This window comes from Haliotis asinina, chromosome 5, assembly GCF_037392515.1.
Source record: "Haliotis asinina isolate JCU_RB_2024 chromosome 5, JCU_Hal_asi_v2, whole genome shotgun sequence".
Lineage (NCBI taxonomy): Eukaryota > Metazoa > Mollusca > Gastropoda > Lepetellida > Haliotidae > Haliotis > Haliotis asinina.
The window spans coordinates 42,151,175-42,163,530 of record NC_090284.1 but is presented as its reverse complement, the minus strand read 5'-3'; the positions used below and the strand labels follow the sequence as shown (position 1 = coordinate 42,163,530).

General features: G+C 40.8%; 1 protein-coding gene across 2 annotated transcripts in view; it reads right to left on the bottom strand.

Moving 5' to 3' along the window:
- LOC137284517 (guanylate cyclase 32E-like) overlaps window positions 1-12,356 on the bottom strand; it is a 122,603-nt gene that overhangs the window by 4,610 nt on the left and 105,637 nt on the right. For both annotated transcript variants that reach the window (XM_067816350.1, XM_067816349.1), the window contains exons 13-19: window positions 11,712-11,874; window positions 8,327-8,476; window positions 6,631-6,808; window positions 4,534-4,674; window positions 3,902-4,025; window positions 953-1,196; window positions 83-181 (exon numbers count right to left, since the gene is read on the bottom strand). In XM_067816350.1, coding sequence (XP_067672451.1) covers window positions 83-181; window positions 953-1,196; window positions 3,902-4,025; window positions 4,534-4,674; window positions 6,631-6,808; window positions 8,327-8,476; window positions 11,712-11,874 — 1,099 coding nt within the window. The remainder of the gene's footprint in view (window positions 1-82; window positions 182-952; window positions 1,197-3,901; window positions 4,026-4,533; window positions 4,675-6,630; window positions 6,809-8,326; window positions 8,477-11,711; window positions 11,875-12,356) is intronic.

Below are 12,356 nucleotides of genomic sequence, written 5' to 3'. Positions count from 1 at the left end.
TTGGTCTGATGGTGTCAGTGAGCTATACGTGCTAGTCACGAAGGCTTTTAAGGAACACCTAGTGCAATTCGTTTAGACCTACCTTCGCCCGTACTCTCCATCCTTGATGCTGTGTTCACTGTATCCCCGAACAGACAGTATCGCGGCATCTTTAACCCCACCACTCCTGCACAACAGGGCCCTGGAGATGTAGACGGTGATAATGAAACAACGACGACTCGGTTTAAGTTGAGTGCGTTTGGTTTAAAATCGCTGGTAGCAGTTTTTCAGCTGCGACAGCAGAAATTGGTCCCACACGTGGGATCGAACTTGGACCTTAGGCGTATCGAGTGAACACATTAGCCTCCAGCCAAACACGTGGTGAGGCGACCTGGTGTCTCACAAACAGAATCCTCGTTATCTTGAAGTGAGGATATTGACATAGGTTCGAGTTATCCGTATTTCGAGACAAGCGAACAGACTGACTCAAATGTATTAAAAATCTATAATTCAAATTTTTAACTTTTATTAGAATCTTCGGTACTTCTGTTTCGTGCATTTAACAGACTTAGTCGTTAAAGTGTTAGGAAAAATGTTATTGCCAAAAACGAATTTGAAAGAGGAAAATTATTCAAAACATGTAAAGGACATTGAAGTCTAATAATAAGGCATCATAGCAAAAACACCGGGACAGTTGTCAGGATAAAGACAACACTCAAAGATGGCCTTTCCTTTCATTAAATCAAAGAAACGCTCTCTTCTGTAAATGGCGTCACTCTGTGTCTAAATGGGAATGGCACCACAGAAGGATTAACGTGTTTATTGCATTTGCTCAGTTCACACTTACTGACGGACGGAGGCTATGTTCTGGGCTCATGGGAGGAAGTAATCAAAAGAAAGAGATACTGCTTGTTTCATGTAACAGAAGCATTGTGATCCCAGCCAAGCATCTAAAACAAAAACAGTGTTTTACCTGAGTGAAGGCCAATACGAATTTTGATAGAAGCTTCTGGCATGTGGTTGATTCGGAAGGACTTTATCCGGCTGAGCAGGTGAAGCGAAAGCGAGGCTACTTCCCCGGCGTGTCTGTCCTCGTTTCTGATTGGTAGACCGCTGACCACCATATATGCATCGCCGATTGTCTCTACCTTGTAGACATCGTAGTGTTCGATCACGGAGTCGAAGACGATGTAGAGGTCATTGAGGAGATGCACCACCTGTGTCGTGAATGATGGATTTCTGTGATTTAACACACTCAACCACTAGGGCTTATATCACAAAAACTAAAATGAAAGTATGAGAGGTCAACAGTACCGATATATATCGTATATAATACTGAGGGAAATTAAAAAGGAGCACCACTTCATAGCACCGTTCTTATATAGTCTCAGAGTTTCGCCCACAGTGCGATACGAATGTTGTAAAGAAACCTGTGAAAAAAGTTAAAGGAACACTTTGGTTTTCATTAGTTCCTCTATTTGTTTTCCTCAGTATACATAAGGATGCCTCTGTTTAAAAATTTCCCGTGTACACAACAAACCGCTGCAGTCATGAAGGTGTTTGACTGCGATAAACATTCTGTCATCATAGGTCTGAATCCTTCATTCGCAAACATTATGACTATTTTTGGTCAGAAATATACCCGTGCTGGTGAAATTACTGGTCATAAGCACCCCCTGTGATTTTTCACCAAAAATGAATGTCGTGATTCCTGTACTTACTAGTCGGCGCTGAAAATCTGTACCTCTTACACTGTTTACAGTAAACACATCCAGTCCATGATCTTTACATCGAACACGTTTATGAGTAACAGACGGGTATAATGACCTGCTGCTTGGTCCCGTTTTCTTTATTATTTAGTCGAAATGCATATTTTGACAAGTGGATAACAAAAAAGGCATTACTGTATGACAACGTTAATCTGAGTAACACCATACGGGATCATACACCCTTAAAAATGCCTTGTTTAGTTGTACATTTATATTTTGAATATGTCTCTAAACAATATACATAAAGCATTTTGGTATAATTAAAAACTTCTTCACCATTGTATGATTTCATATAATATTCGGTCTGAAACGTAATAGAATGAGGACGTATGTACAGGTTGTTCAGCTTGACCATTGTGTGACCGTGTCACAACTGGTTGGGTCTGTTATTGTGAAGGGGTGCGCCTTTGTCAGGTGATTGTTAACATGTCCGAACAGCCTAGACAAAGTCGGCGTTTGACATCTCAGTGTCGAGAAATCTTCACCAATGTGCTAACTTTCTTTCTACAATTAGCTGCAGATGGTTTAATGTTTCATATTCGGGCATTTAGATAGCGAGCTTCCCTGTTTAATGAAGTTAACTCGACCAGCCGTTTGTGCCGTTTGGCCTCCTGGGCCATGCATACGTAGAGTATCTCAGGTCAGACTGAACAACCGGTACGTGTATGCATATTGATAAAGAAAAGTGAGCAACATTTAACAAATATTGTTTTTTCAACACCATTTTTGTCTTCGATTTTAAGTTTCACCGTTACTGTAATCAAATGATCAAATACAACCCAATTTAACTTTCATTAATCCTAAATGGTAGAATACGATTCGATTAAACTCTCGGAACAAACATGTTATTGTGCACCAACGCCTCGTACTAATTACATCGGTGTCAGCTTAGCCTAGTTTCAGATAGGGTCAGGCTGTACGACTCAAATGCAATCCTAAAACAGTATCTGTGACTACGCACGATAACCTCTTACGAAATATACACCACACTTCAATTACACTTTGTAGTCTTGGAATTCACTCTTCGGCTTCCACTGCATTACATTAATGAACATGATTAACTCGTGTTGAACGAAGAACAAATAGCTGAAACGTTAGTACAAGTGAGCAAGGAATCTGTAATGCAGAATGGCTTCTCTCCAACGACTTATCCTAAAAACTACCCATTTGACTATTGGATGTTTGTGTGACTCAATATTTTTCAGCCAGCCTTCATGACATACTGAACAGCAAAAGAAAGGTAACTTTCAGAAATATGAAATCTCAAATTTTACAGATGAAAAAATAATCTACGTATCTGCGTAAATTATGCAAATATTTGTGAGAAAACTCAGTTCAAGTCTATTGCGTATACATTTGAATTTTTGTGACTATTCAATAAATGCGATTTTACACGCGTACACAAAAAATGTCACATCTTGCGTACTAGTGGACAAATAAAATAACTGAGGTATACTGAGATGTTCTATTTCAGGACATGAACATGTAGTCTTTCTTATAGTTATAATACTACAGATCAAATATAGATAACAACACTAACATTTAAACTTCATTTACATATTTATAATCAATGGAAAATGACAAAATACTCATTTGCGTTTGAGTGAGGTGAGTTATTTGGTTGTTCAAAGGAAAATAAGGATACCCAATGGAAATGACCACAAGCCAGTACATACCTCAATGCCCCAACAAGCTCTCTGTAGCTCTGCTTGTCAAGTAAGCGTGCATGTTCATGTCTTCTATTAAAAAACTTGACGAAAAAACAGAGCTGCTTTTCGTTTGCTGTTCAGTATACGTTAATGAAAGAAGCGGCAAATCTATTTTATTCACATTACAAAACAAATGATTGAAGAATTTTCGGGGAAAGATTTTATAAACTCAAACTTGCATTGCCCCGGATATAAAACGGACGTCCTCGTCACAAACCAGCAATACACAATGAATGTAGAATGGCTTTATGCGAATACTTATACTCAAACCAATGGACTGTAAACCATTGATATTAATGGCTTCATATAGAAGAGGTTCCCTGCCACTTAAACTATGGCGATATCGTGTTCATTTCTTGCCTTATCCCTCGCAACAAAAGAACGTGAAACAATTAGTTGAGGATTCCGTCAAGGTATTGTTTGAAGGCAAAGGTTGTGCTATACCTGAATCGGAGTACTTTGAGCCGCGATTGACGTGAAGCCGACTATATCGCTGAAGTAGATTGATACACACTCGTACTGTTCAGGAATGACTGGTTTGTTCTGCTTGAGACTCTCCGCTACAGACCTGGAATACACAATGAAGAATCGATTACGTTCTAAGACGGAAACAAGTCGCGGTCATCTTGTTTTAACAATTACTTGTATGGAGTGTGGGATCAGTCTCACATGATTATCGTTGTTTTTTTATGTTCCCTTGTTTTTTTCCAATTTGTGTTGGAACCTTTTCTTTGCACGTTATGTTAATCCCAATTTAACTAGGTTTTAATGAATGGGTTATGGTTAAGCTCTGAACATCACATCACGTCTTCTTGTCATTGATCTCAGAAATGTTGATCGAATGGTCAAAATTGTTGCTGAAACTAGTAATTGGATTGGGGATAACAAAAACAAATCCTCATTTGGGAGGTGGCTTGATACCATCAGTCTCTCTGTCTGGTATGGTAGAATAGCTTAATGGTCAAAGCATCCCCTGTCAGGGCGACTGTCCGGCTTCGATTCCCTATTGTGGCGCGTCTCTGGCTACAACGGCTAAAAAAGACCCAACAGGATCAACACTCACTAACTCTACATACCTCGGCAACATCCTTAAAAGCAGGTTCTCTGTCAGTTTCTTCTCCATCGACAACTCCACCGTCCTCTCTGCCACCTGTTTTTCCAGCGTCGTTGCATACTTTTCCATCAACGCCAACATGTTGTCAAATATGTTGTTCTTTCTGTGAAGATATAGGGTACATTATAACATGTTCACTGGTCACGACGGGACATGGGTTGATCTACCCTCTATGTTTGCCTATGTTCCTTGAAAGTCGTATTTATCTTACCGAACATGTCAATGTTAATTTTGAACTGTTTAAAGCACGGGCATTGGGTCATACTAAGGAGTAACGCAGTTAGGCAACAACCCTAACTCTACCTAGACGAAGTACCAAATGAATTCCCACAGTTCGGCATTTTCAACGGGTAACATAGAAAATGTTGCTTTCTTGTAAGCGGGGTACGTTGACTGGCTCAGCCAATCAGAAAACGACATTTATGTTTGAGGTATGATAAATACCGCTGACTAAACACAGCAAAACTAATAATGCCACTTCAAAGACATGCAACTACTACTAAAACGACATTGAATTTGTTTGTATATTTGTTTGTTGTTAACACTCGACTCTGCAAATGTGGTTGCGGTCCGTAAATAATCGTGTATGGACCAGTCAATCCACTGATCAATAGTATGAACATCGGTCTACTCAGTGACCTATCCTTGTCTCTTAATGCTACTTTGTGTGTTGCTCATCAACGGCTACTACTACTACTACTACTACTACTACTACTACTACTACTACTACTACTACTACTACTACTACTACTATTATTATTATGAATGCCATTTTATCATCTGCGACCACGTACTATACGGTTCCTGCTTACTATACAGAACAGTAAAAGAAACGCAACTTTGCTTTTGTCACTTCTTGAATAGAAGACTTAATTACCTTTATAAGATTTCATTTTTTTTCGAAAAATTCGTTTCTTTTGTTGTCAGTATATAACTCCTGATCTGCAGCTAACGGTGTGACCTGAATACTGATCATAAATATGACTGCCACCTGTCCATCAGTTATTGTCAATTTGTATAACAGTCGAGCAATTAACTGCTTGTTTGACGTGTTCCAGATGCAAGTAAACATATTTGGTAGCACTGCCCCATCGATGGATCCTGCCAAAGCATCAGTTATAACAGAAGGTGTCTTACTGATTTAATGTAAGGTATGAGTAAACCTACAACATTCTTCCACTAAAGGAGATAAATATAAAACTGCTTACATTTTCAATTCTTTGTAATATAGGAATATCCTTCAACACAATAATCATTTCTTTTTGCAATGGCTCACGTGTCTACTACTACTACTACTACTACTACTACTACTACTACTGCTGCTGCTGCTGCTGCTGCTACTGCTACTGCTACTGCTACTACGGCTGCTGCTGCTGGTACTACTACCAAGGCCTACCAGTTTTCTTCTATTACAACTTCTATTATTGCTATATGTGCGTCCCCTTAGAAGGAATACAATTATACTTTTGGCTTGTCTTTACCTTCTCAAGCTACCACTATTAATAACGCACCTAAACTAATGGGCAAAAGAAACGTTACGACGTTGACACCACGGATATTACAAAACGACAAACCAACATTGTGAAAAAGGAAGTGAATTTTAATCACAGGTGTTTGGGAAAGATGTATGTACATATTGTCCATGCAGCTGAAATCAAGATTCACTTTCCTTTTAACACAATGGTTGTTTCTCACTTGTAATAGCAGTGATATCGAGTTGGTATAGTTTCTTTTATCCGTCAGTTTATTTTATGACTATGCATACGACCACATGTACTAACTCTATATATACCACGATAGCTATAGCTATAGCACATTCTACGCCTACTGCTAACACTGCTAACACTGCTACACCTACTACAAAAATCAATAATCTCAAAACACTAAAATATAATACTAACTGGACTACAATAGCTAAGATTTCAAACACTTCTGACATCAGGCTACTATTACATTTACCACAGCAACTTCTACTACTACTTCTACTACTACTTTGTTGCTAAACCAACAACATCGCCATAGCTAATTCTTCAACAACAGCGACGTATTGTCAACTTACAGGCCGTGATGCATGACTCGGAGTTTCTGTTTGATCATCTTGAAGTCCGGCCTGGCATCCGGGGACTCGGCCCAGCAGTCCCGCATACATTCAATGATATAGGGCTGGCACTTGAGGGTGTCTGTGCAGGGACGGATTGGGTTGTGAGGATTGCGCTGCCGCACACGTTGAACTATCTCTGTCGTTAGAAAAAAAATCATGAGCACCTGGACGATGACAGTCATTGTTATTATGCCACCACGAAAGTCTCTCGGAGTCAGGGCGATGACGTAACAGTCAAACGTTACTGCATTCCGCTGTGGAACATGACCTCCTTTCAAAATATGGCGCATTAGTGAGTGAATTTTGGTTTGTGTGGGGACTAACGGGATCGGATGGTCAGACTGGCGGACTTGAATCGATGCTCATGTTGTTGATCACTGGATTGTCTGGTCCACACTCGATTATTTACAGACCGCCGCCATATAGCTGGAATATTGCTGAGTGCGGCGTAAAACTAAACTCAATCACTCACTTAAACATTAGGGGCGGTTGAAACGTTGGCTCGTCATACCGAAGACCCCGGTTCGATTTCCCAGATGGGTTCAATGTATGAAGCCCATTTCTGTTGTCCCCCTCCGTCGTATAGCAGGAATATTGCTTAAACTGGGGTAAAGCCATACTCACTCTTAAAAAGTATAAGGCGAGACTTAAAACATACTGTTGGATTCTGCTGCTGCCTAGAAAACGAAGCGGAAAAGAATATACAGCCTCTTTATTCATCCCTTCAAACTTGCGTGTTCACTATAAAAATGGTTATTCATGTGATATGCTAAAGCAGAATCGATGGAAAATGCACTGCAGATCTAGAAACATATTCAAATAACAGTTAGAATAACAAACTAACAATCAGAAATGCATTTGTGTGCTTCCATCCCTCGTCCATGTTTTTAAGTCAAAGAAAAGAAAAAAACCCCACAATTACAAGGTAGTTCCAGCTGTTTGTTGGTTTCGTTGTAAAGTCGCACTGGCAATATGCCAGCAGTGTGAATAATATATTGAATAATATAATATATATGAATAATGTTCATCGGTGTTTGTTCATCGGTATATGTATATGACGATGTACACCGATGAACACCTCACAGACGTCGTTCTCTCAGACGTGTACATGGTTTACCAAAGAACAGTTAAGTATCTCAAGATCCTGACTGTGATCCAGTCTAAAAAATGTTATATCTTCTCAAGTGGCGGTAGGGTAACCTAGTGGTTAAAGCTTTCCGGGTTTATGACCCGGGTTCGATTCCCCACATGGGATCATTGAGTGAAGCCCATTTCTGGTATCCCCCGCCCTGATATTGCAGGAGTATTGCTAAAAGCGACGTAAAACCATCTGACTCACTATATCTTGTCAAGGAATGTGGTATAACACCCACCTCTCCCACCCTCAAACCCACCGCCACCTCTTGTGATCTGAATTGCAGCAGTGTGATGACGAAGGCTTACTCAAAATGGGTTTAACGCCTGAGGATTCAAACCCCGATCGCCTTTCGAGACAATCATGTTCTGACATAGTGAGTGAGCTTAGTTCTACCCCGCCTTCATAAATATTCCGGCAATGTCAGGGGACAGCAGAACTGGCTTCATTTTACCCGTGTTGGGAAACGAACCCGTAACGAGCTATCCCACCGTCCCAATATTTGTTTCTAGCTATTACCTTTTGCTGTCAAGTCTGTGTCTCCCCACGGGCCCTTCCGACCATGGATATCATAGAGAATGAGGGCGAACGAATACACATCCCCCTTTTGAGTACCCCGGGGCTCGTGGACGCCGTCTTGTAGCAACTCAGGGGCCTTCCATTTTAACCCTAAAACAACAACCATTCATCAGTGTGTTCCTTATGTTGCACATGTATTCAAATGCAAGGGTACCCCTTGTACAAATGACGATACAACATCAACGATAACGACAAAGCCATCATTGGCTAATCCATCTATCATTTGTAGAAACTGAAATATTGAGTTACGCGGGCAATATTTAGTCATATTACATGCTTAAATTTCAAATGTATTGCGTTTTTATTTTCAATTTCTTTCAACATTGGACAGTAACGTGACGAGCTATAAAGTAGAAAATACTTTCAAAACGTTCGAAAATATTCAGAAGTGTATTTAATGAACGCTGCCTCTACAGCTGCAGCTATTTTCACCAATGATTCCAGCAGGTCTGGCTAACACAGGTCATACCAGTTAGTAAGATCATTTGTAATTCTATGATTTCAAGACAAATTGGACGTGTTTCAAGCACAGTTCCAACTGCCCTAGAGCAAAAAATACGGGTTATGGAAATAACGCACATATAAATATAGCTCTATATCTCTTAGTACTGATATAGTTTTGAATCCAGTGACAGAAACTGTCATCAGTATGGATCCATCTGTAAATGAAAACTTGAAAGCGTCATATGTGCTTCTCAACTGATTTTGTTTTGAACGTGGCAACCAATTGATTTCTTCCTTGGTTTTGGAAAGCCTGTTTCTGAAAGAATCGAGGTGGGGGAGTAACGTGCCTTTAAGTGAAATATTAGCAGAAAGAAGCTACTGGATTCTGAATTCAAGTAGCAGGATAATTGATTCGTGCTTATTGTGGAGATCACAAAGAGGACTACACACGCAGACGCATGATGGATTGGACTCATTAGAATAGGAAGCCATGTCTTACTAGAATGATGTCTCTATGTGCCATTATATAAGCGTTGCTCGTCAGCGGCATTGTACACACAACAACAACAACAACAGCAACAACCACTACTACGTAAATGTTTACAGCTAAGTTTACTGCTACCATCACTCTTATTGCTGCTGTTGCTGCTGTTGCTAGTGTATCTTCTGCTGCTACTATTGCTGCTGTTGCTAGTGTATCTTGTGCTGCTACTATTGCTGCTGTTGCTAGTGTATCTTGTGCTGCTACTATTGCTGCTGTTACTAGTGTATCTTGTGCTGCTACTATTGCTGCTGTTGCTAGTGTATCTTGTGCTGCCACTCTTGCTGCTGTTACTAGTGTATCTTGTGCTGCTACTCTTGCTGCTGTTGCTAGTGTATCTTGTGCTGCTACTATTGCTGCTGTTGCTAGTGTATCTTGTGCTGCTACTATTGCTGCTGTTGCTAGTGTATCTTGTGCTGCTACTCTTGCTGCTGTTGCTAGTGTATCTTGTGCTGCTACTATTGCTGCTGTTGCTAGTGTATCTTGTGCTGCTACTATTGCTGCTGTTGCTAGTGTATCTTGTGCTGCTACTATTGCTGCTGTTGCTAGTGTATCTTGTGCTGCTACTCTTGCTGCTGTTGCTAGTGTATCTTGTGCTGCTACTATTGCTGCTGTTGCTAGTGTATCTTGTGCTGCTACTATTGCTGCTGTTGCTAGTGTATCTTGTGCTGCTACTATTGCTGCTGTTGCTAGTGTATCTTGTGCTGCTACTATTGCTGCTGTTGCTAGTGTCTCTTGTGCTGCTACTATTGCTGCTGTTACTAGTGTATCTTGTGCTGCTACTATTGCTGCTGTTGCTAGTGTATCTTGTGCTGCTACTATTGCTGCTGTTACTAGTGTAACTTGTGCTGCTACTATTGCTGCTGTTGCTAGTGTATCTTGTGCTGCTACTATTGCTGTTGCTGCTAGTGTAACTTGTGCTGCTACTATTGCTGCTACTACTATTGATTCTACCACCCCTGCTACTGATATTATGTACTCTATTTATATACTGCCCCTCTGAAAGTACCAGCTTGTACATCCTGTATCAGATATCAGCAACTACATGTACTATTACCACTACTACTACAGTAACTACTCCTTCTACTACTACTTTTCAGTACTGCTATTACTTAGGTAAATGCAACTTTCTCATGCTTAAAGGGCACTTGAAATTCCTCTTCCTCCCACTACTACTACTGCTGCTGCTGCTGCTGCTGCTACTAGTGTTGCTGCTATTGTCACTACTTCAACTACCCCAGTAGAACTACCACAACAACTACTCCCTACTACTGCAGCTTTACTGGTACTAGTATTGCTATCACTGAAACTACATCTACAAGTACTCACCTCCTGACGCTACAGCTACACCTACTACTGCTGCAACTACTCCACTACTACTAATACTACTATTCAGTAATGCTACTAGTCAGGTAAATGCAATTCTTATGTGCTTAAACGGCACTTACAATTCCTCCTCCTCCTCATCCTCCTACTACTACTACTACTGCTGATGTTAATGCTTCTGATGCTGCTACTACTACTACTGCTGCTGCTACTACTACTACTGATGCTGCTGCTACTACTACTACTGATACTGCTGCTACTACTACTACTGCTGATGTTACTACTACTACTACTGCTGCTGCTACTGCTACTACTGCTGCTGCTGCTACTACTACTGATGCTGCTACTACTACTACTACCGATGCTACTACTACTACTGCTGCTGCTACTACTAATACTGCTGCTGCTACTACTACTACTGATGCTGCTGCTACTACTACTACTGATGGTGCTACTATTACTACTACTGCTGCTGCTACTACTACTGCTGCTGCTACTACTCCTACTGCTGCTGCTACTACTACTACTGGTGCTGCTACTACTACTACTGGTGCTGCTACTACTACTACTGGTGCTGCTGCTACTACTACTACTACTGATGCTACTACTACTACTGATGCTGCTACTACTACTACTGATGCTTCTACTACTACTGCTGCTGCTACTACTACTGCTGCTGCTACTACTACTACTGCTGCTACTGCTGCTGCTACTACGACTACTGCTGCAGCTACTACTATTACTGCTGCTACTACTACTACTGCTGCTGCTGCTACTACTACTGATGCTGCTACTACTACTACTGCTGCTGCTGCTGCTACTACTACTACACCCTGTACTTCTACAACTATTATTACGACTACTTCTACTAATAATACTCCGTAAACGCATAGATATACTACTTCTAGTTCTAAAACTGTCACTACTGCTACTGCCATCACTACAACTACACCGATGTCAGCGCAAACAACATCAACATCTACAACCCCCACCACCACGACACCGACGACTTACTATTGTAATACTTGTTCTCGTGTTTGCTGGACTGGCAGGAGCTGTACAGGGAATACAGTCCGAAGTCCGTTATCTGTAGAACCCACCGACTGTCTACGAGGCAGTTGTTGGACTTTAGGTTGCCATGGGAGACGATGCGGCTGTCGTGGATGAATGTCATACCCTGCGTTGAAATTGTTTTAATTCATGTCAGACACGTTTTCAACAGTTACTAAAGCCAGAAATAGTTTTTAAAAAGAGAAGTATCGGTATAGGACGAATGACAAAATTTGGTTTTGCATCGATGAAGTTCCGTTTTAGTTTTTTTCTGTGAATATATTGACCCTATTTCACAACGTGATATATGTTAATATATACTCAGCTATTACACCAATGCAGTCACGGGATTTGTATATGTTACAATCTCTCCACGTCTCTGGTGTAGCCTAGTGGTTATAGCGTTCGCTCCTTAGGCCGAAGACCGGTGTTCGATTTGTGAAGCCACTCTTGGTGTCCCCAAACATTGTTATAATACTACAAGAGGCGTTAAACCGTACTCTTTCACTCCAACGTTCGTCATTACATGACTTTCTGTGTTGTCGCTACCTTTAACCGATGTGTCATACAACGCTCTCGATCAGACCAATGAGAGCTCAGATTACACTG